The sequence below is a fragment of the Papaver somniferum genome, chromosome 10 (genome assembly GCF_003573695.1).
Source record: "Papaver somniferum cultivar HN1 chromosome 10, ASM357369v1, whole genome shotgun sequence".
NCBI classification, from domain to species: Eukaryota; Viridiplantae; Streptophyta; class Magnoliopsida; order Ranunculales; family Papaveraceae; genus Papaver; species Papaver somniferum.
The window spans coordinates 74,621,886-74,647,080 of record NC_039367.1 but is presented as its reverse complement, the minus strand read 5'-3'; the positions used below and the strand labels follow the sequence as shown (position 1 = coordinate 74,647,080).

Sequence of the window (25,195 nt, the reverse complement as noted above, 5' to 3'; positions counted from 1 at the left end):
GGTATGTGCACCCCTAGTAGGAATTGCTCGAAGACCAGTAGGGTAGGATAATTTCGAGCTTTACCCGCCACCCTACCCGTTCATTGGCGGTTAAGAAAATCTTCACCCGCCACCCTACCCGCCAAATAGTGGATAGGGTAGGATACGGTTAAAAAACTGGCGGGTAGAGTAGGGTTGGCGGGTATGGGTAGGGTATATGCATCCCTAACCGTGGTGGTGTTGTTGACTATTGCATGGAGTGGTGGTGATGATTTAGTTCTCTGGAGAACAAAAGAAGTGAAGGAGGAAGAAAAATTGAGAATCTCTGAGGGAAAACAAATGAAGGATCGAGAGACAGCTACATACGTTATAAACTTATAATACACAAACCTAATATGAACGGACAGGATTAAAAAAAATTAAGATCTCAATGGATGGCATTCACCGGTTCTTTAAGGTCGGTTCCTGCCGATATTAATCCCAGAACCAGTGTCTGTACCGGTCTACACCGGTTCCTAGTTTTCATTCTCGGTCCCTGTACCGGTTACTCCGATACCGGTTCGGTATTATCAGTTCCAAACCGGTACAGGTCTTGTTGACCGGTTCTTGTGCAGCCTTAATCACCAGACAAAGGCAAAGAAATAAAAATATATACAACTGCAGTAGCATGAGACAGCTGGGAATGGCTCCTAATATAATCGGAGAATGGTTCAAGACTTGATTGCAGTAAGCTTCACCAAGATTCTTAGCTACAGATCAAACTAAACCAGTTTTCCAGTTCTTTAGCATTTAGTCTACAACATAGTTAAAAATTAACTTAAACTGATTACTTTTCACAGCGACCTATATTAGCTACAAGTTCCAACTATAACCTGGGAAACATTCAACAACAACAACAACACACCCACATTTTGCTAAAATTCGTGGTTAGGACTTAGAGATTACAAATAGACTGTTTTTCGAGTCTTTTCCTTTCTTCAGATCAAATGAGTTTCTTGGGGTCATCATCAGTGTTACCATCCTGATCGAGCTATAATATCCAGTCAAGAAATTCTGATATCATGAAGTATGATCAAACACCTTTCTCCTTATCGGTAATATGTCTGCTGATACACTGGTACACCATTGCTATATCCTCCATATGCTGGATAACTCAAGGCGGGTCCTGTGAACGGAGAAGTCATCATGACAGGGGAAGAGTGTTCTGGAGAATATCCATAAGGGTCTCGGACGCAAGGTGGGCTTCTGCTACCGTACATGGCAGGACCAGTGGCCCTATTATCATATGTGTAAGTTGGGACCCCAGCAGGATATGGAACATGGGTTGGTGACCGGATGTATGTGGTGGTACTGGCCGGGAAAGAAGAGACATAAGCAGCATTTGTAAGTCTACCAGCCTTGGCAGGAGGCATGGGGCCTCCATTGTTGTTAGCTCGTGTTCTCTTATTGGCAGGGACCACAACTGGCTTTTTCTTCTCCACTTTGGTCTTCTCTAGTTGTTCAAGACGCTTCTTAAGGCTTTCAGCAGGGAACTCAGCGTCAAGCTTGTATTCCTCAATGCACCTGATGACAGCTCGAAGTGCCGATTGTTCTTTGCGCCCAGCTAGGTGCTGCAAAAAAAAGGTTCTTCACTAGCATTTTTCTCGAGAGTAAATTCAATTAAGTTGCACAGCACACCTACTTAGGCTTATATTAAACTAAAACATATTAACCACAGTAGAGATATGTAAAGCTTTAAGATGTGGATCGATATGTTAGCGCTTCAAACATTTTTTGAGGTCATAAAAAGAAGCAACAGAACCTGCATCAGTGAAAGGTCGACAAACCCATGAAAATAATGGGCAGCCCACTTATTATTCCATGATGACGTTTGTTGACAGTTGAAGCGCGTTGATGACTATGTTATGTAATACGTTCATGATTTAATAGGTGATAAGATTAGTCGGCCAATTGATTCAAAGGCCGCATTCCTTGGCTAATAAGCATCACATTAAATTGATAACACCAGCATGGACATGCCAAACTCAACAAATTTCCTACTTCAGATATCAGCATGGCATACCATTGTATGCATTTGTTTTATATAGTTCCTCCATTTGCAGACTAATTATTGTGTTCTTCTAGAAGAAGATAGTGCCTAGGACTCAAAATCCGGAGCTAGTTGCAACAACTCTGATAAAATCTTGCTAATGAGGGCCGACTAAAAAAGTAGAAAATAAGAAAATACACATACCGCAGCTTTGCCATTGTTCGGATCTTCCATTAGAGAAGTAGCAGCCTTCTTTGAATCATTCAGATAAGCTTTCAGCAAGGGAACTGGAGGGAACTTATCCACTAGACCCACTTCATAAGTGAAGTGCACCGCATCAACCTGTTGCCCCTTGCTTATTAATTCTTCAATCATATCTGCGAGTAATAGCAGCAACCCATCAAGCATTCAGTAACACAACATTTATATAAAACAGATAGCTGTATAAAATTATGAACTCTCATTTTAATGATTAAATCCACCAAAAATTAAGTCACCCCAAATTGTTGTATGGCGACGAAAACTACATCAGTTGACTAGTTTCTTTTTAAAGTGAAGTGGTAACACAGGACACAGGAGAGAATCCACATACGCCTTCGACTTGCGTACCCTATAAACACTACGCTGATCAATGGACTAGATGTCTTGGGATATTTAGCTTTCCCAAAACACATGTTAAGAATTTATTTACAATAACCTGCAACGTAAAAAGTGATAACGTGCAAACCAAAGTAAAGAAGCTGAGCCACCTATTCCTATACACTAGAGCAACTGCATAAAGTTAACACTGCATATTCTGAATATCAACTCATTTATGAAAACCAAAACGTCTCTAAAAGGGAATATTTAGCAAGATGCTCAGTCTGGTTCGCCAAAACATTCTCTCACTTCTTAAAACTGAATTAAAGAAATCTATGTATCATGTTAAAATTAAGAGAATATGCCCATAAGTAACAGATTAGTGACAGTATCCGACTGATGGATTAACATATAATGATATAAAGTATCTGTGAAAACTAAAGGACGTGATAATTCGGACAATTCAATCGTGCACGGCAATCAGGATTTGATAGAACATCCAAAAGCACAACCTCAACGGATGAGTATAAAATGATTAGAAAAACTATAGAAGACAACAGTTAGCGATCCGAATTCAGTATACTTATTCTTGTGTCTCAGGTTTCCAATTTTAAATTGCTCAGGACACCATATTTTTAAGCATAACATTAGCAATTAACAGAAGCCAATATAACTAAATTGAGACAGATAAAGAACTATACCAGGCATATTATCACCAAGACCAAGAGAAACAGCAAGCTTAGGCATCTGCTTCCTCCAAGCAGAACTCAACACAAGTTTACGGTAAAATATCCCATCTTCCTTGGAAACGATACCAAACGTCACCAAGTGCTGCAAAAAAGTGTGCACATCCGGAGTCTTTACATTCTCAATACCCCCACGTTGATCCAAACTCTCTTTCCAAACATCAGCAATTTTTTGAGCTTTTTTCTTCATAGTTGGTGTCACCATAGGTCTGGTATTCCCAAACACCGGATCAGCAACAACTGGTATAAGTGATTCAAGAAGCAAAACACAAGCCCATCCTAAATCAATTGTTTTCTCATCACTCTTCACTTGTCTCTTATCAACTGGAAACACTTCAGAAATGGCTTCCAACACAAATTTGGCTGGATCGATACAATCAGATAACGCCAACGGGATCTGAACTCGAAGTACATCTAGTTCTTTCTTCCTTACAATCACAAATTTCCAAAACCCTCTAAAATCCATTTTCACACAAAAAGATTTCAACTTACCCAACAAATCCACGACTCCATCATCGAACACTTGAGTGTCTTCATTTTCGAAAGCGAACAACGCCGCCTCTTTACGTTTTTCAACTTTACCAATTTCGATCTTAACATTTCCTTCAATCGTAACTTCTCTTTCGGTAAGAACATCTAAAGTTTCTTTAGTTTCATTAGCTAAAGACTGAATTTTCTCTTGAATAGCTTCGGATTTCTTCTTAAGATCTTGTTCTAATGTAGTAAAATGATCAGATAATTCCTTCCATAGTAGAGTACAATTTGTCATCAGAGTAGTTTGTTTCTGAAAATCATCGAAACTCATCTGTAACATCTCCTCGCCCGTTACGGCGAGAGAACCCATGACCTATTGTCAAACCCTAATTTTGATTTTTCTTTCAAAGGAAAGGAAAAAGGGGAAAGTGAAAGAAACCCTAGAGATGCAAGTGATAGTCTCTGGTAAAGGGAGGGTTTGGTAGTGATGTGGGACAGCGCGGGAGGTGGCTATTCTGATAAAGTGGAGGGAAAAAGTTGATTACGTGGGTTAATCATATGATGACATGTGACCTAATATCTGTTTACTTTCTGTTTAAATATTAGTTAGGCTTATCCATGCGTAACTTTCATTATTAGGTCGATATGGGGAAGGGAATTTATGTGGTCAAATGTACGTATGATTATGGATGATTTTGGGTTTTGAAATCAAGATCAGCTTTTCTCGTGGATCCGGTAGAAACTAACATTATGTTTGTTTACTCCTAACTCATCTGAGTCGTCTGGATTTGAGTCATCTGGATCTGAGTGAAATTACCTGATTCATCTGGATCTGACTTGATATGTTTGTTTTGAGTCAGTGATTTGGTCTCGTGAATCAGGAGTATTTGTTACCTGACTCAAATGGGTCCGAGTCAGGGATTATGTCTAAGTCAGAGGTCGAGTCAGATCTGACTCAAAATGCAAAACAAACGATCTGACTGCTGTTTCGGCCCGAGACAGGAATTGACTCAGATCCAGACACCGAATCAGCTGCAAACAAACAAGGTCTAAGGGGTTTCCCAGTTTTCGATCTAAGTTAAGTCGTATATCAACCCTCCTCAAACACCCCCACAACTTGGTTAGAAAAACAGTTGCCATTAAGATGCTTAATTATGATCTAAAATCATGATTTATAAATCTTTTGTTATTAAAAACATTAAGCCAAGTATTAAGTTCTTGCGTACTCTCAAGAACAAGTAGGATGTATGTGTGTGTGAGAAGAGAAAAAGATACTCCCTCCTTCCCAAATTAGAGAACCTAGTTAGTTTTAAATTTTGTCCCAAAATAGATGACATGTATCATCAAATAATGGAATATTTCTAAAATTACTTTTTTAATTGATTATTATTAGTATAAGAAATATGTATATTATAACTTGATAGTCATGTTTATAATCGTTACGTAGGTGTTTTAAAATGCTTTCCAATAGTATAAAGTTTACAAATATCCGTTGGATAGTTTGAGAGATAATTGTAAAAAATATTTTTATTTTATTGGATAACGAATACTACATCAAACTAGTTGGAAGCCTAACAAGCTAAGCTCCAACGGCGTACTACTACATTAATTGAACAGGTTGTTGTGCTAGCCTACCAGCGAGCCTCTAATTGTAAAAAACACTTAAAATTTCTCTTTTTTCCTTCTTGCCTTAAGAAATGTGCAAACTACTACTAGATAATCTAATTTGGTACGGAGGGATCATAGAATAGTACGTGAGAGGAAATACGCACCCAACACCATTATATGTTTTTTTCTACAATTTTGTTTTTTTTCTTTTGTATCTATTTGGAGCCTATAATTTTCTTCACCCATCTAGATTCTATAGGCTAAGGGATAAGAGGTGTCTAAACTAGGTAAAAGTACTAAGTTACCCTTATTATTAAAATCATAAACCTTATCATTTTAGATTTTAAATTGAAAATGCTATTTAACTCCCTCTTTTCCACCTCCCTACCCACCTCCCTTCAATCTAAACCACACATCTGGGTTTAGATTCACATTCAATTCAGGAGGGGTTCACAATTCCCCAGATATGGGATTTAGAATGGAGGAAGGTGAATAGGGAGGTGGAAAAGAGGGAGTTGAATAGTGTTAGAGTATTGCTCCGTCGAACTCACAAGTGTTACTATCTCAATCTTGTTGTCAAAACTATATCTTGATTTCTAGTATACAATTAGTCTAGTCTCGGATTAGGATAGAAGTGTAGTTGAGAAACGGACACCACAGCAGTCATCATTGCGTTCTACCATTTGAATGAGAAGATCAACTGAATATTTTGGAGAACTTCTTCAACAAAAGGCAAGTGCATACTGAACCACCTATTTCTCAAGATTATTCATCTTTCTATCTATGAGACTTGTCGCATAACTAGTTAGACTATCATAAGCATGTCAAGAATTTCGAGCCAAGTTTATCTTGTAATTAGTTCTCAAAATATGACTAAGCTTAATGAACATTTAGTCATACTTGATGAATTTCGGTTAAGAACAATTTATTGTTCGCAATCAAAATCATGATTCAAGAATTATCATTCAAAAATAGTATGGAACAGTGATATGTCTCATTGATGTTATTTGGGAATGTTTCGAATTGGTTTAGAGATGAATATAAAACTAATGTAAATTCGGACATAAGATAGTATACATATCAGTCTTACAAACTGGAAAACTGTTAAGGTCTGAAGCTAGGGCTGTTCATGGTCGGTTTTGGTTCGGTTTCTAGCCAAACCAAAACCGAAACCAATATTATTGGTTTTTAAAAATCTAAACCAAACCAATCCATTAACCATTGGTTCGGTTTCCAAATGGATCCAGTTGGTTTCGGTTTGTCCCAGTGGTTTTTGGTTAACCAATAATTATGTCAAACCAAAAAAAAAAACACAAATTTACAGATAAAAAAATCGTAGTTGCCGATAGTATTGGTTTACACAAATACACAGACAAAATAAATAAATCAAGAATAGTTAAAGCTTACTCTAATTATAGAGATCAAAAGAAGATATATAATATATCTTAATTTAGATATTGACAAATAAAAAAGAAGGAAGACGGGAAGAAAAAAGTCGAGTAGCAGCAGCTATTGTTGGGGGTGGAGAAGGGAGGCGGCTGAGAGAAGAAGAAAGAGAAAGAGGGAGAGTATCATAATGAAATATTAGATTTAGGGTTTCTATTTATCCTCTAAATCAATGGGTAGAATCTAATACTTTTAAATCGACGGTAGAAACTAAGTTTAAAAATTAATCGGTTCCCAAATGGTTTTTGGTTCGGTTTTCAGGTCAAACCAAAACCAAACCAGTAATTTCGGTTTTTCAACTTTTTTTACCAAACCAATCCAAATCTAAATGGTTTGGTTCGGTTTCTTGCTTATTGGTCTGATTCGGTCGGTTTCCAACGGTTAACCGATACCATGTTCAGCCCTATCTGAAGCTGTGATACATGTACTCAGTAGACGTAACGGAGTAGCTATATGTCGACAAACAACTTTTGTCACGCATACCCGTATGTACACCTCCAAAGGTATGTGACCTCGTGAACCCGAATCGGTACGCAAACCTGTACGCGCAACAGAAAAGAACTGTTGGTCCCGGAACCGGTTTGGTATCCATACCGTTATACGTACTAGGAAATTTATGTGAGCTCCAGAACTGGTTATTGTCTTAAGGTATCCATACCATTACACATACCGTGAAAGTTATGTGAACTCCGGAACTCGGTCATGTCATAAGGTATACATACCGGTACACGTACTTTGACTTAATTGTTCACGAACATGTTAATTATATGTACCTTGCACATCTACTTACCATCTCAACTAAATTCATATGCACATAAATAATTTCTCCGTGATAATAGCATTTGAATAATCTCTAAAAACACCATAGACATAATTGGTCACATAATTATGACTCAAGTTAAAAGTCTTATAAGTGTTTATGAAAATGCTCAAGCTTATTGGCTATTTTCGACTAACCATTCGTGAGTGTAGTCTATGTACACGGTTTGGTTACTGTCTATCCTAACCAGAGTGTATATCTTGTTATATAAATCATATTCAAAGATTCATCTAATAGTGGGTATTGTTTGCTTAGTTCCAAAGTTATCTTAGCATAAACCTGAAGCAACCTAGGTTTGAATGTCTATAAAAGGGGAACCTCAAGCAACTGGGATCTTTGAATCCCGATACTACTTTCTTGGTGTTTCCTAGTTGTAACTAGAGTCGTCATCTTCCTAAAATCCTTTTAGGTTTTAGAAAATGCAAATACTTCATGGGGATTCGTGAATCCAGGTCCAACTATTGTTTATCTGATACCTCGAGTATCCTGATCTTGTTCGATTGTTGAGCTGCTCACTTGAATAAAATAGATAGAAATCTTCAAAGTTCTCTTCGTCTTAGACTTTGTTGATTCCACAAGTTTAATACTTATGAGGTGAATAATAATCTAGGTTGCTCTTCGGGAAGCATAAGTATGGATTTTGAGGTTAGCTAGACTTTGTCAATTGCTATCAATTTCCAATCACCTTGATCTACGATCAAAAAGGAAATCACGCATATAGGATTATTTGTGGGAGGAAGATTGGTTTAAAGTCTTCAATTGAGTTGAAGCAACTCTTAGGATGTAAAAGACGTCAGCTAAGGGAATCAATTGCGCGGAGTCCTTCTAGGAATCAAGAGGCGTAAGGAGCGCGAATGTAACTGAATTGTTGTGAGGGTTTAATTCGGTCTCAACTACATTCCAGTCCGAAGTTAATTGGTAGCAGGCTAGTGTCTGTAACGGCTTAATACAGTTTGGTGTTCAATCTGGACTAGGTCCTGAGGTTTTTCTGCATTTGCGGTTTCCTCGTTAATAAATTTCTGATGTTTGTGTTATTTCTTTTTCCGCATTATATTGTTTATCTTTATAATTGAAATATCACAGGTTGTGTGTTAATCAATCAAAGTATATACATCCATCCGTGTTAGTTGGATACAACTTGATTGGTACTTGGAAATTGATCTTTGGAATCACCCAAGTACACTCACGCAAATCAGGTTCACGGACTTGTCTCTGTAAACTTTCTGATTGTGAGAGAAAGAGATATAACTCTGAATTATATTTAAGTTTTTCCATACAGGTTGAAATCTCGGAATTATATTTAAGTTTGTCCATATAGGTTGCCTAAGAAAAAGTTGGTGGTGTATTTTGGTACCCCCACGTTTTTAATTGGTATCATAGCAGGCAAACATGTTTAAGACCTAACAAGTCTGTGTTTGAATCAATCTGACTATATGGACAAGAGTGCAATCTCAAAAAACATACATCCAACATTCGATGACACAAATTACTTATGGTGGAAAATTGCTATGCGTTCCTTTTTACAAGCCCGTGACTTTGAGACATGGAAACTTGTAGTTTATGGATACGATGCATCGACATTTGTTAGGGACGAAACCACTGTTGCGAAGCCATTAGGACAATATAGTAAAACCGAGATAAGTACTGCAAAGCATAATTCTGATGGGTTAAGTGCTATTATCCACGTCATAAGCCCAGATCTTCAGCACCATGTGACTTCGTGCACTAAGTCCAAAGATGCTTGAGATATCTTAGAAACCATAATCGAAGGAGATACCTCGGAGAAAGAAGCTAGGCTTCAAAACCTAAATTCTGACGGGGAAAATCTTCGTATGGATGATGAAGAATCGTTTGATGGGTTTAATCAAAAAGTGTCTGGTATTGTTAATGTTTGTTTTGTATTAGGGGAGACCATTCCCCAAAAGGACATTGTGATGATTTTTTTTTTTTATCTTTACCAGCAAGATACGAGGCTAAGAAACATGCCATAATGGAAGGAAATAACCTTCAAACTCTTTCCAGAAATACTTTAGTTGGAAAGTTAAAGATCTTTGATCATGAAATGCAATCCAAAGACGGAAAGTATATTGCGTTCAAGCCACTGAAAAACACTAAAACTCTTAAAAGTGAAAGTGTTGACAACTCTGTGGACAATCTTGTTGATCCTGATATTTCAAATGAAGATCTTGATAACTCGGTTTCATTGATCACAAGACAGTTTAGAGAACTTCTTAGGAAGAGAAATAAACAGTTTACTAGAGAAATACCTCCAACGTCAGTCAAAAACAGAGATTCTAACGAAACTAATGATGAGGATATGCCACAATGCTTCAAGTGTAAATGGTTCGGTCACTTTGCTAATGGGTGTCCAAATCGTAAGAAATACACTGACAACAAGACTATTGCTGCAACGCTTGATGAAACATCTGATCATTGTGACTCCGAAGAGGATGATGGATCAAGTGTATCACTCTTGGGAGAAATTATCAATTTTGATGAATTTAATTGATGCCTCTTTATCAAAATCATTGGAGGATGTTATGGATTTTTCGTATACTAATGAAAATTCTGCTAATGTTTCAGGTACCCTGTGTTTAGCTGCTAACGTCATTCCTGAATCATCTTCAAACCGACATGTCCTTATGGTACCATTGAGGATAACTGACTCACATAATGTTTCAAGTACAAGCACAAACCAAGGCATGTCAACAAATTGCAACAGAGGGCTAGTCATTTGGAAAATGTGCTTAAAACTTGTTCAAGAGTCCAATCTTGAGGTACGCAAAGTTAACTTTTCTTCATCTAAAAGATTGATTGATTCAAAGGTTATGGTAAAATCTCAAACGAAGAAAAGAGTTCGTCTAAACGTCTCATAAAGAAGGATATTACATATTTTATGCGGGAACCTAGTGGTGAGCATTCTATTGCTCACCTCAACACAATTTAATTGCGTTGAAATGTGCATCTTGTCTCATGTGCCCTTAAAAGAGACAAGAATTGTGCACATCAGGGCTTTTGATCAAATTTGAATATTATTACTTGGATGTTAATCTCTTATTTGTTCATCTTTGGTTATGTCAAGTATCCTAATGAAAATATCAACTACCTCTTGTGTTCTAAATCTCAATCTATTGAGCTAAGAACAAGGTTGATTATATTTGTCTGCTTAAATGAGTCTGGTCACAAATTCATGTGCTCACGGACCCAGAGGCGTGTGAGTTCCATAGCCGGTCCGAACCTATGAAATTAATGAGTTAAAACCTCTTCAGAAGATTCTAGAAAGGATTTATCTTCCCTCAGTTTCCTTAACCTAGAAACTGTGATATATATATATATATATATTCAAGGTACGCCTACCGTGTATTATATAAAAAGTGCTAGAATAACTTGTGAACGTTCACAAACCATGGATGCTTCTAAAATTTCAAACAAACCAAAGGAAGATAACAAGAAGATAGAGGATGATGGTTCCACAAGAAATATTGAGTTTTACGATAATCCCGTCACCGTATATTGTTACTTTGATCAAGAACATACAACGTCAAGACCAGTTCAGATGTCCCATGATTTTTTCGGAAACATTATGAGTGACATCAAAGTGTGTTCGAAAAATTGTCTGTTGTCAAAAGGGATCTCAAGCTTCTTAATTCAGAACTGGGAAAAGCATCTGATGAACTTGTTTCTCTCAAAACACAAGTCGCAGACTACATATGAATATAGTTCTTCTTATTTTGTTTTCTATTTTATTTTCTAGGAAACTTTTTGTGAGAATTTATTCTTTCTTTTGAGAAGGATAACTAGGGTTTGGTATAAAAAAATTGTGATTACACAAGTTATTTCCAACAATTTTCATCTTGCATGTTTGTAGATTTATTTATCTAAATTTTAAAGTTTTTGGAAGATGAACTTGCAGTATTGGTTTAATTATTGCAAAAGTCTTATGAAATACATGTGCCTTTATGTTTTCATGAATCGAGCTGATATTTCATATATACTTAGAGATTAAATCTATTATGTTTATTTATAAACTGAAAATAGAACAATATTTTTGAGAAATTTTCTCGCACAATCGATCTACTTGTGATCACATTTTTCTGTTATTACTGCACTACACACTCCGTAAGATTTTCTTATGTTGAGTCATACCGATTAAAATTATCTCTTTGTTCGTAACTAGCGTTGAGATTAATTTAAGTCGATATTTAGGATATAAATCCATGTTGTTAGAGAACTGCTCGATCTAACTCGCATGCGTTGCTATCTCAAGCATGTTTGTCAATGTTGGTGATCAAAACTATAAGTCTTGATTTCTAGTCTACTTATAGATATCTCGAATTAGGACATAGATTGTGTAGTTGAGCCTTAGACTTCACGACGTTCATCATTTGAAGAAGAAGAACTACTAAGGAGAGCTTGTGGAACTTCATCAACAAAAGGTATGTGGAGACTGAAACTCATCTATCATTTGGAGAGTCTATTTCTACTTTATCTCCTATATTGAGACATAAGTCGTGTTACGATATAGTTTTCTATTATACACATTTGAGATTTCGAGCTGAGTTTAAATCGCTTACATATTTCTCGGAATATGTGTTGGAAAGCTTTCGCTTCGACCAAGTTCATCTTATATTCTTGACGCAAGTCAAAAGATGATCATGTGAAAATTGTCGAGTAACATCTTACATGGTTTGTGTAATACAATCATCTGGCGTAGACTTGAAATGTTTCGTTATGATTATTTCAATAACTTGAAAATTGCTTTGATGCTAATAGTGTGTGAAAACGGCTATTGTCATCCTCTAAGAAAGTTTCAATGATTGAAATAAGATTTTAGAGCATTTAACCATTACTGGATGTGAAATGTTGTGTACTCTTGCACATATGTAATCCATGTCCGGGAACCATAGTATGCGTACCCGTACGTGTACCTGTTGGCTTGAGAAATCCGGGAGCCTAAGTATGCGCACCCGTTCGTGTACTGGCGTAAGGTTCACGTCCGAATATTTCTGCTGGGATTGGAAGTACGCGTACCCGTTTGCGTACTAGAGAAACCCAATCTTGGTTCGGGTATTTCAAGTATGCGTACCCCTTTGCATACTTGAAGGTTAAAGTTCTAAAATCGGTTGTGTACAGAACTTAAACATTTATATAATAAGGAATGCAATCTTTGCAAACCGTGGATATAATGTTCATGAATTGATTCGAGTGAATCAAACCGATTTTGCTTCAATTGTGTTCTAGTATACTTCTATGAGAATATAGCAATTGAACAACTCTTTAACTAGTTCCATTTAAGTCATTTGAACTAGTTATGGTTAAAATGAACAAGGTTGATATGAGATTAATCATATGGCTAACTTCGGTTAACTATTGTTGAGCCAACATGGTGTACACGTTTAGGTACGGTTAAATAAACCTAAATGAGGGTGCATTTCATTTGTGTGTAACAAGATAAGTTCGATCTAACGGTTGAAATATATTAGCTTGGTTGAATCAGGTTTTTCATCTAACGCTGAATATTGAATGCTTTGTTACCAAGGTAACATAGATTGCAAACACTGATTTGAAAACTATGTAAGGAGAACTCTAGCAACTGGGAAACCTAATCCCCACACTTTTGTGTGTTACTAGTTGTATAGCTAGAGTCGATTCTCCTTTAACCTTAGGTTTCTCACGAGACCCTGTAGGTTAACGAATTAAAGACTTTAATGGGATTGTCAAGCCAGACCCAAATATTTTTCTGTACTTGCGTGATCTGATCTTATTGTTTCTATCGTGATTGAGTGCAATCGTAAGATTGGCTTGAGATTTATATCTCCGATAGGAAAGATAGAAAAGTAGTCACAAACACCTTCGTCTCATCATTTATGATTCCACAATATCTTGTTTCGTTAATCGATTAAGATTATTGTGAGGTGATTGATAATACAAGGATGTTCTTCGGGAATTTAAGACCGGTTTATCAATTGGTTCCTGTTCACCTTGATTTATCAAAAGATGGAATAAAACTCATAAGTATTTCTGTGGGAGACAAATTTATCTATTACAATAGACTTTTCTGTGTGAGACAGATTTGTTTATCAAGTCTTCAACTTTGGGTCGTAGCAACTCTTGGTTGTGGGTGAGATCAGCTAAGGGAATCAAGTGCGTAGTATCCTGTTGGGATCAGAGACGTTAGGAATGCAACTGTACCTTGAATCAGTGTGAGATTGATTAGGGTTCAACTACAGTCCAGTCCGAAGTTCATTGGTAGTAGGATAGTGTCTGTAGCGGATTAATACAATGTGTTGTTCAAAACTGGACTAGGTCCCGGGGTTTTTCTGCATTTGCGGTTTTCCTCGTTAACAAAATTCTGGTGTCTGTGTTATTTCTTTTCCGTATTATATTTTGTTATATAATTGAAATATCACAGGTTGTGTGTTGTATCGATCAATTAGGAAATCCAACCTTTTGTTGTTGATTGAAATTGATTGATCCTTGAACATTGGTCTTTGGTACCGTCAAGTTACTTCTCTTATATTCAATCGGGCTCGCAAATTTGTATTGCTGATTGCAGATTGAATTGAGAGATAGAGATATAAACTATTGTATATACATTTCTCTAGATTGAGTCTGACTATCTAGTTGATTCTCTAGAAAGTATATTCGAGTAAGTCCTCTCAGATTGCCAAACGAATTGTTGGGTGTGGTTGTTATACCCCCGCATTTTCAATTGGTATCAGAGCAGGAAAACACATTAAAGACCTTATAAGTCTGTGTTTGTAGCGATCTGATAAGGATAGAAGTGTTATCTCTAATCACGCAGCACCAGTTCAGGAACTTTTGGTTAAAAATCCTGATTCACCTGCATCTCCTTCATCATCTAAACCCATACTTAACTGGGAAGCTCGTCTTGATGAACAGTTAGATGAACTTTCTGATGAAAGTGATTCAGAAGAAGGACAAGATGTTGAAGATGAAGTCTCACAGTACATCGTTCTCTTTGATCGTCTTCTAAAGAAAAAGAAGTCAACATCCTGATTGGCTGAATTTATGACTCCTCTCTGCATTGAAAACATAAAATTGAGAAAACTCTTTAAGGGGTATGATTGAGGGTATGGCTTGTTACAAGCTACTCTTAGAGATCGTGACAAGGATATATGTTCAAAGAATTCTGAATGTGATGATCTTCGTCGAAATCTCTTTGTGTTGAAAGAAAAACTTGCAGAAACTGAAGAAAGATATGACTCTCAACAAAATTGTTTGAATGTCAGAGAAAAGGTTTTTCTCGCCCGAGAAAAACAATTGGAGACTAATCTTTGTGTTGCTCTTAAAAAGGTCAAACCTTTGGAAGAGAATTTGGAAAAATTTAATTCTAGCTCTACAAAACTGTCTCCTGTGCTAGGAGCATGTAAAGATCATCGTGATACACGTGGTCTGGGCTATAAAGGTATAGATGCTCCAAGTACTTGTAAGATAAATTTTGTTAAGGCAAATGACTTTCTTCAATCTACAGCTACAGTTGTATCTGAAAAAAAATCGTCAGCCTACAAGGACGACTTAGTTGAGAAGGGATAAAAACATTCCTGTCAACTGCTATTATTGCGGAAAGAAAGGTCACATTGAAAGAAAATGTCATCTTCGTTTACGGAATGAAAAACTTCACAACATTCTCATTTGGATGTCTAAAGAAGTAATCAAACTTGTTCCTCGGTGTTTAGTCAGAAATTCATTCCACAATCTAGAAAAGTGCTGCAATGGGCCATTTCCTGATTATGAACATAACATTTCTTCTGCTTACAACTGTAAAAAGAACAATGTTATATGGATGACTGATAACTCTGAAAGACCTGTAAGAAGAAAAAGGTGTCGAAGAAAGAAAAATTCTTCAAAATTCTCTCTTTCCCTCATTAATGATCTTGATCCTCAAATAGGTGTTCCTGACTACATCACATCAATAATCGTATTTCGGAACTCAAGACCAGTATCAACGGTCTCAAGCGCAAGATTAAAAAGGCGAGAAAAGCAGCTGATTAAGGTAACTCATGTCTTTCTCTTGATAATTCTTCTGAAGGTGTGCATAAGAATTCTGATATAAATCAAGTTGAGCAAAAAGAAATGTGTCCATTCCTCTCATGGAAAAACTCCTCAGTTGAAAGAGCAGGCTTCTACACTTCTAAGCAGGAAAAAATGAGAAAGAGCAATGAGAATTTACTTAGGTAATGTACTTTTCTTTCACACATATCTGAATCGTGAAATTATCATCACCAAACAACTTGACTATTGCCGTATGTGTATCCTCTTTGAGACCAACGAGAAGATACACATAACTCTCACGAAGATACCTCCTTATTGACAAATGGTCCATGTTGTACTTTGTTTTCTTTTGACTTTGATCTTCCTCCCCGAGCTTTGCTTCGGACAGTTTTATTGTTCATCTGATGCTCTCCTATTTGACAGTTGTTTTTCAACCTTGAACCTTTGTTACTGTCATAACTTCAGAACTTGTTTCTAAATGTTTTCTCCTTTAGTTTCGTGGCTTTTTGATCCCTGGGTCATAATCATGAACTCTGTGCACCCGTCCCATTATAAAACGTCTACAAGCAACCCTAGGGTTCTCTTGTGTGAAAAGTTATAAATATATATCAAAGTCTTCCTTTTGATATATATTGGTTCGGTAACGTCAAGTCTTCCCTTGGAATAGTGTGCACAATGGAAGGATGCAAAACGGAAGACAAGTATGATGATGCCAATGCTTTTGAACTTCACGAAGAACCCGTCTCCATTGTCTGTTATAAAGCAATTGATCATGAAAAATATCTTCCAATCCAGATGTCCATTCAATTGGTTGGAAATATTCTTCAAGATTTTGAGATCGTTTGTGAACAGCTTGAGATTGCATCAAAGAATCTGGCTTTTATGAAAAAGGAGATAAAGAAAGCATCTGATGAACTAGCCTTTGTTCGTTCCTTGTTCGCTGCTCATGTCCAAATATTTGATTTTGTCTAGGAAACTTCTAATGAGAATTTTATTCTTGTGTTTTTAAGAAGGATTACTAGGGTTTGGAATAGCCATTATTGTGAGTACACATAGCTATGTCCAACGTTTTCATCTTCAATGTTTTTAGATTTATTTATTTAAATTCTAAGTTATTTGGAAGATGATTTTTGTAGTATTAATCTTTATGGTTTCATATATTGCAAATTGTTATGGGATATGTTGTTTACGTCCGTGAACCTTGACTGTCCCATACTTGTTCAAAAGTTATCTCTATTATATGTCGATATGAATGTATTGATAAAAGATAGAATGAACTCTTGAATACAATAGTTGAGCCTTTTATGTCATTATGCAAATATTGACGGAAGAAAGGATGAACTTTTGTTTACAAAGATTAAGTCTATTATATTGTTAGAGCATTGCTCGGTCGAACTCGCATGTGTTGCTATCTCAAGCATGTTTGTCAATGTTAGTGATCAAAACTATAAGTCTTGATTTCTAGCCTATATAGCTAAAGGTATCGGACTAGGATAGAAAGTGTAGTTGAGCTCAAGACTCCATGGAAATCATCATATAAGACGAAGGACTACTCAAGGAACTGGTGGATCTTCATCGACTAAAAGGTATGTGGAGACTTGAACTTATCTGTCACTCAAAAGTCTATCTACTCTATCTCCTATTCTTGAGACAGAAGTCGTTTTGATATATGGACTTTCATTATACACATTTGCTATTTCGAGCCGAGTGTAACTCGCCTATCTATTTCTCGAAATATGTGTTGGTAAGCTTTCGCTTTAGCCAAATTCATCTTTACCTAGTGACGAATGTCATGTTATGTTTCAATCACTTTGGAAATTTCTCAGACGAAAAATGGTCTGTGAATAACGGCTATATAACGTCCTCTGAGAATGTTTCAATGATTGAAATGAGAGTTTAGATTACATAACCATTGGTAGGATATAAGCATTGTTGTGGAAACACATATATGTATAAGTCCTTATTCCTTGAACCAGAGTTTGCGAACTTTGTTGATCAAGAGAACGGAATGTGGCGTGAGCCAAGTCCGCGAACTGGCGGAAGTTCTCGACCCGAGAATTTCTGCTGGAGTTTGTGAACTCCTTCCGTGAGCTTAAGTCCGCGAACCCAGTCTGCGAACTTGAGCAGGTTATATCTAAAATCGGTTGTTCTTGAACTCATGTTTATACAAACTAAGGAATGCTTTTGCAAACCGTGGCTATAAATTTCATGAACTGATTCGAGTGAATCAAACCGTTTTTGCTTCGATTGTGTCTTGTGTAGTTACATAAGATCTAAGCAACTGAAAAACTCTCTAACTAGTTCATTTGAGTCATTTGAACTAGTTATGGTGAAGAAGAATATGGTGGATATGAAAGTAATTATATGGCTAACCATTTGGTTAACTATTGTTGAACCAACAAATGTTAATGTTTGGGAATGGCTACATAAACCCAAAACTGGACATTTCATTTGTGTGTAACAAGCTAAGTTTTCGATCCAACGGTTGAGAAATATTAGCTTGAATCTAATCAGGTTTTCATCTAATAGTGAATATTGAATGCTTTGTTACCAAGCTAACATTGATTGCAAACCCTGATTTGAAAGACTATATAAAGGAGAACTCTAGAAACTGGGAAACCTAATCCCCACACCTTACGTGTGATACTAGTTGCATATCTAAAGTCGATTCTCCTTTAACCTTTGGTTTCTTCTTCTAAAACCAGGTTAACGACTTAAAGACTTCATTGGGATTGTGAAGCCAGACTGATACTACTTTTCTTATAGTTGTGTGATCTGATCTTGCATCTTTTATTGTTACGAGTACAATTGTAATAATTGGCTCGAGATTTATATCTGCGATAGGCAAGATAGAAAACTAATTACAAACACTTCGTCTCATCGTTTGTGATTGCACAATATCTTTTTTCGTTGCGTCGATTAGGATTGTTGTGAGGTGATTGATAATACTAGGTTGTTCTTCGGGAATATAAGTATGGTTTATCAATTGGTTCCTGTTCACCTTGATTTATGAAAAGACGGAACAAAACTCGTAGGTATATTCGTAGGAGACGGATTTATCTATTACCGTAGACTTTCTGTGTGATACAAATTTGTTTATTAAATTCTTCGACTTTGGGTCGTAGCAACTCTTAGTTGTGGCTGAGATCAGCTAAGAGAATCAAGTACGTAGCATCCTGCTGGGATCAGAGACGTAGGAGCATAATTGTATCTTGGATCAGTGTGAAATTGATTGGGGTTCAACTACAGTCCAGACCGAAGTTAGTTTGGAGTAGGCTAGTGTCTGTAGCGGCTTAATACAGTGTGTGTTCAATCTGGACTAGGTCCCGGGGTTTTTCTGCATTTGCAGTTTCCTCGTTAACAAAATTTTGGTGTCTGTGTTATTTCTTTTCTGCATTATATTTTGTTATATAATTGAAATATCACAGGTTGTGCGTTGTTCAATCAATTAGAATATCCGACCTTTTGGTTGTTGATTTAAATTGATTGACACTTGGATATTGGTCTTTGGTACCATCCAAGTTATCTCTCTAGTATTTGATAAAGACTCGCATATTTATATTTGCTTGAGTATATATCAAATCGAGAGACTGAGATATAAACTATTTGATATACTTTTTATCTAGATTGAGTCTGACTGTCTAGTTGATTCTCTAGAAAGTATATTGGAGTTTGTCCATACAGACTGCTAAGCGAAATATTGGGTGTGGTTGTTGTACCCCCACTTTTTCATATATGTCATTGTGCAAATAGTGATGTAAAATAGAATGAATCTTTGTTTAATCTGCAGTATTGGTCTTTCCCTGATCCACATCTTTGTGCATATACCGTCTTGCTCTGTAAGTTCTCTTATGTTGACGATCACAACTACCCAACAAATTTCAGCCATTTAGTCTACCTAGAACTCCTTCAAAATTCGATCGAAAATCACAGAGTTTTGTTCTTCATTTTCCCGCCAAAATGAAATTCAAAAGAAGAAGATGGGTGTTAAGGATGAATTTGGGCTACGCATAACCTTGGGTGCCCCTTAGCCAAATCTGGGGTCCGTATAGCAAATGTCCTCCGGGGTGCTCCGAGCAACTTTTCGAACCGAATTTTCTAATAATATTTATTTCCAAAAAATACCTACAAACACACAAAACACCATAATAAGGACGAAAACGAGTACTAACAATATGAAACATTGAGGACAAATTAGACACATAAATGCGTCTATCAAATACCCCCAAACTTATTATTTGCTAGTCCTCGAGCAAAACTAATAAATAAAACCGAATTAATCTCGGGAGGGTTTACCAGAGGTGTACCCACAAAACCATGACTTCTAATTGGTCACAAGTATCCAAAGAGCTATGAGGACATACAAATTCTCAACCTATCTCCAAGTAACTAGAATGTCAGAGAAATTAAAAGTGTCAGCTCTAAAGCTGACAGGAATAAAAGGGGAGACACATCCGCAACACTGCTAGATAAAGAGATATCCGCTACACAGCTAGATAAACATTATAAGATGCGTCCGCTGCTTTACAGCAGGATAAGATTAGGAGAGAGATAAAGATGAGAGGGACATCTGTTACACAGCTGGACTAATTACGTGTGATGAGTTAAACCAGTGCTAGAAATATCTTGTGCCAGATGGAAAGCGGACTAACAAAGCAACCAATATTCATCCATCTTCGACTCTCTCATAGTGCTCAGTAGAAACAACGTCTTCTTCGGCTTCAACTATTGATGATAAACTCTCGAACCTCATAGAACCTTGACAATTTAACTTTTCTCCTTAATTTCTTGCTTGAAACTTCCTTATGGCCTTATTGAACAAAACGTAACGATGATTTTTTTCATTTTTCAATTTTTCATTCATTTTTTTTCAACAAAAATAACAAGACAAAAATTTAAATGGCCATGAGAGAAGGACTTTAGAACTTGGATCTTCGCAACTTGGTATCATGAACTTCAACAACTTATATCATTTCCTCTTATAACTTCTTGTAACTGAGTCTTCAACTTTGATTTTTGAATTATTCTTTTCTATTGTTGCTTCTAAACCTTAAACGTCTTCAACTTTTTTCATAGATTTTGATGTCGCTCCGCTTGTTGATGATGATAAGTTTCTACTGAGAGAGAGTCGTAATCCAGTAACTAAGACTACATTGTGAGGTTGTTTTGTCTTTCTGGCATTTCCTTCTGACCTACTTTCCTTTCTATCATGGATGGTTAGGTCCATCACGGTTACCCTCTAAAAGGAACAAGTTCTCTCCTGAATTTAAAGATCTCAATGTCTTTTTCTCTAATGTCTCAAAAGATTGTTATCTCTAGCATTCCAATTTTTATCTTTTCGGTGAGAAACAGTATGTAAACTTAGGTAACCGGATACTATGTGACGCTAGAAGTTTCAAAAAATGCGACTAAAAAGTTTCTCCCATACCCCCAAACTTAAATCTAACATTGTCCTCAATGTTCTAAAGATGAAATTAAAAGCATGAACAAGGAGAAACTGTTACCAATTGAAGCAAAAGAGATAACGAAAGATATTACCGTGTCACATGAATATTGGGTTACCTCCCAAGAAGTGCTAAGTTTAAAGTCTTCAGCCAGACTAAGAAAGGATTAGTCACCTTATAGAATCATAAAGTAATAGCCGGAATAACTGCGGATCACCAAAACCAAATAGGGCTATCACAAGTAAAAGGAATCTGCAACATGCCAAAAAAATTAACGGATAAAGCACGCACTTGTCTAGTTTCCTGTTTAAGACAACTACATCTAGCTGTGGTTCATGTTCAGGTTCTATAACTGGGTATAGATAAAATATTTTCATGGACTGCATTTCCTCGTAGCTAAGGTCCGATTCAGGTATTAGAGTCTGTAAAAACTCAACTAAAAACTTGGAAGCACATAATATAACCTAAATAATTGCGGATCCTTTAAGTCAATCAGTTGACCACGATGAAAGTAGTGGTCTTCCTTAAACAAATGTGTCGACCTTAATCTCCTAAAGTAATTAGGTTTAGTCTCAAAACTTAATAACTGACACATCTGAAAATCGTATGTTCCCACAATTGGAAGAAAATTTTTTGGTGGGAAAACAAAGTCAATATTGGTATCATAGCCCGGGTTAACCACATTAACCAGAGGATGGGTTTCTAACAACTGATCTCTCTTACGGACACAACTAGGTTCAGGAAAAAGAGTATGAAGATAATCTTGTAAGATGGTTGAGGCACAAATGTCAAGTCCTACACGAGGGAACTTTCTAAGAGTTAAAGGTAAAGCACAGGGAGAATGATAATCACCCCCAAACTTAGAGTTTTGGGTGTCTCTAGATAGACTAACTACAATTTCCCTAATTTCTAGATTATCGGAATCCTGAAAATGGTCAATTGCTTCTTTTAGGTTATACTCAGGTGATGCATCCTCACTCATATTTAAAAGCTCTACGAGTTCATCTTCTTCGTCTAAGACTATTGTTTCTAAATCGCTAGACTCTAAAACATTATTCTCAGGATAAACTCGTTCCTCTAAATCATTATCGGCTTTGTAAACAGGAAATATTACATCGTCTAAAATGAGGTTATCTCTAGTCAAACCCTCGTCCTTTTGAATAGGTGAATAATTATTAAAATTATTTGGATTTGAACTAGAAACAATATTATCATTGTAAAGCTCAATTGGAGTAACCATTTCCTGATCACTATTCCTACATAAGTATGATTCTCCATCAACACTATCCTCATCATAATAACATGAAAGAGATCGAACCTCATCTAAAATAGTGTCTCCAATTCTATCCTCGTCATCTTGATTAGGTGAATAGTAATTATCCTCATTTTCAAGGGTAAAACTGGGAACACTGTGTTGGAAATTCATATAATTTCGAGTAATTCTTCCGTTCGTCTCAGCTATCCGCTTGAGGTGGTCTTCTAAAGAAGGTTCACTAATTATTGTAGTTTTTTCGTCTATAATTATACTATTCATCTCAGCTAACTTATGCGTCAACTCAGCTAACTTCCTGAGGTACTCTTCTAAAGGAGGAATAGGAACAGAGGGATCATAAAAGGACTACTTTTCAAAAGTTTGATTGTATCCTCTAGAGACGAAGAACTAGTACTATAATCTTCTTGATCGTAAGACTGATGTACGTGTGGATCGTAATTGGGCTCACCAGGGTATGAACCATATCCTTTCAAAGGTTGGCGTTCCCAACCACTATTCACACTATGGTAAGAGTAATGTCCATATTGTTCAGTTGGATAATCATATTCACTGTGATGGCTATTATAATACCAGTTTGACATCCTAACTGCAAGGGAATTCTACACAAGCACAAACAAGGCTGACTCGACCACAACAAACCTATTTTATCTAGCAAATAAAAAGCATGATGGCTCCTTTAGATTGTTTCTAGACTAGCTTCTAATCCTTCGAAAGGGAATTCGTTACAATTTGAGCAAACCCCTCTGGAATCAATCCGAGTTAAAGTAAGTTGAATTGAGGCGGGGGAAGCTCAGTGGAGCTTTGATACCCAAGGCCTCACTGGAATTACAAGGCGGCGCAGCCACACATTCAACTCACAGAAACCATCATGAACTTCGAAGTATGCTTAAAAGAGTAACCAATATTTTTCGAATGACTTTCCTATTAAGCTTGTTACCCTATCGGTCTCGTTCTAGTCAGTATTTTAAGCTTAGGTTCGCGTAGATTACGTGTTCCTAAGGCGGGCAAGAAGGAAACGGTGATGAAATCTGAGTCCTTATCTTGATTTGGCCAGGCCTTGGCCTTTACTAGAAAATTAAATCCGATTTCAGGTCCTCAACATATATGCATACAAAATCATCCAGTAAACCCGCTGACAGGGGATTCGCGGGTGTTTAGAATTCTTACCTTCCATTCCAGACGGGGGATGAACCGTTGAGGTCGACTCGGGCCACCGACTCCAATGTCAGTGTACGAACCCGAGGGGCCGAGACAGTATCGTAACTGTCGTCCTTCCCTGTGCAGTTTATATTTAAACCAACCCTTCCTTAGGGTTTTAAAAATAAAGTGCAATGTTCAATGTCCGAAAGAAAAAAAAAGAAAAAAAAATGTCCAAAAATAAAATATTACAAAAATAAATACCTTAAATACAGTTTCTAAAAAAAATAAAATAAAATAATATACAAAATCTTCTTCTTCACTCCTTTTGGATTCCTTCTTTGTTTCCTTCTTTAGCTTCGCTTTTCTTTTCAGCACTTTCTCTCTTTTTCTTTAGCTCAGCTCCAAATCTGAAAGCAAACAAGAAATACCAAAACGCATAAAAAAGAACAAAAATAATAAATAAATAAATAAAAACCTAAAAACAAATCTATACACAAGTCCGCGTCGGCGGCGCCAAAACTATCATGAGTGATTTGATCGATTAAAATTGGTTGGATTCTCGCGTAGAAGTAAACAGAGCAACACTTTCTCGGGAAGAATATTTCACGGGTTTTGAAGAGTTTGAACATGTTCTGATGACTCGATCAACATTCTGGAACGTGTATTGACCTGTTCAGAGTGTGCTGGTAGAGAATCAACGCGTGAGGAGGTAAAATAAGGAAGAAAATATTCTCGAGAATATTTTTTTTCACTGGCGAGTTATGAAGAGATTTCCGGAGTTAATGAAGAGATTGGATGACCCTGTTGAGTATAAAATAGTGTTAGGGGGCTTGTCTCTGCTGCTGCCATTGAAGGAAGAACGAAGAACATAAGACCGCAGACAACAGTCGTTTATCAACAGTGACAACGACAATTAGCAGAGGGTCGCAGAGCTACAGTATCAGCAGTAGTTACCTTTTATCGTTCTGTAACAGTATCACTTGTAACAATTATAAGTGTTACGAATCTCTGTTTTCATATATTTTCATCCTTGTAAGCACCTTTTGAGCAATGAAAAATTCCTTTGAGTGTGTTTTCGACGTGATGAGCTAGAACCCATCACTGGGACAACGGAGGAAGCTGGATTTCATCCTTGGGGTAATTTAATTAATTCCTTATTTACTTTTTGCACCGATTTTAATTGATTTATGATTTTTGTTAATCAATTGTTATCTTGTTAGATAGTGTATGCTTAGTCTTAGGTGCTTTAGATACACTATGCTTGTAATTTACAATTGATGTTTTAAGAAATCTACTTTGGCAAAGAATAGAGTCACTGTTTCTTTTGTTTTGAGCTATAAATGTCTAGGATAAATTTATGAATCCCATGAACATGAAAAGCAGTTGAATCCCGAGTCCTGGTCCCTCTTCATCCTGTGACTTTATTTTGTGTATATATATATTTTCTTTTTTTTTTTCTTTTATTAAAACTTAAAATCAATCCGACAAGTCTGAGTGAACGACAACCTTATTTACCACTATCAAAAATTCGACCAGTTTACAGATCATTATGTAAGGGGGAGTGGTTTTCATGTCGAGATGAAGTATTGACTACGGGGGAGTGATACATATCACCATAGTATTGTTGTCAAAGTTGTGATA

The 25,195-nt window shown here is 36.6% G+C and overlaps 1 protein-coding gene across 1 annotated transcript; it reads right to left on the bottom strand.

The window, feature by feature from the left end:
• Window positions 1–642: 642 nt before the first annotated feature.
• LOC113317577 (FRIGIDA-like protein 4a) lies at window positions 643–4,262 on the bottom strand. Its single transcript, XM_026565739.1, has 3 exons — window positions 3,289–4,262; window positions 2,213–2,385; window positions 643–1,589 (listed from the first exon to the last, which is right to left on the bottom strand). The coding sequence occupies exons 1-3, from the start codon at window positions 4,175–4,177 to the stop codon at window positions 1,068–1,070; spliced, it is 1,584 nt and encodes a 527-aa protein (XP_026421524.1). The 5' UTR covers window positions 4,178–4,262; the 3' UTR covers window positions 643–1,067.
• Between the last annotated feature and the right edge of the window lie 20,933 nt (window positions 4,263–25,195).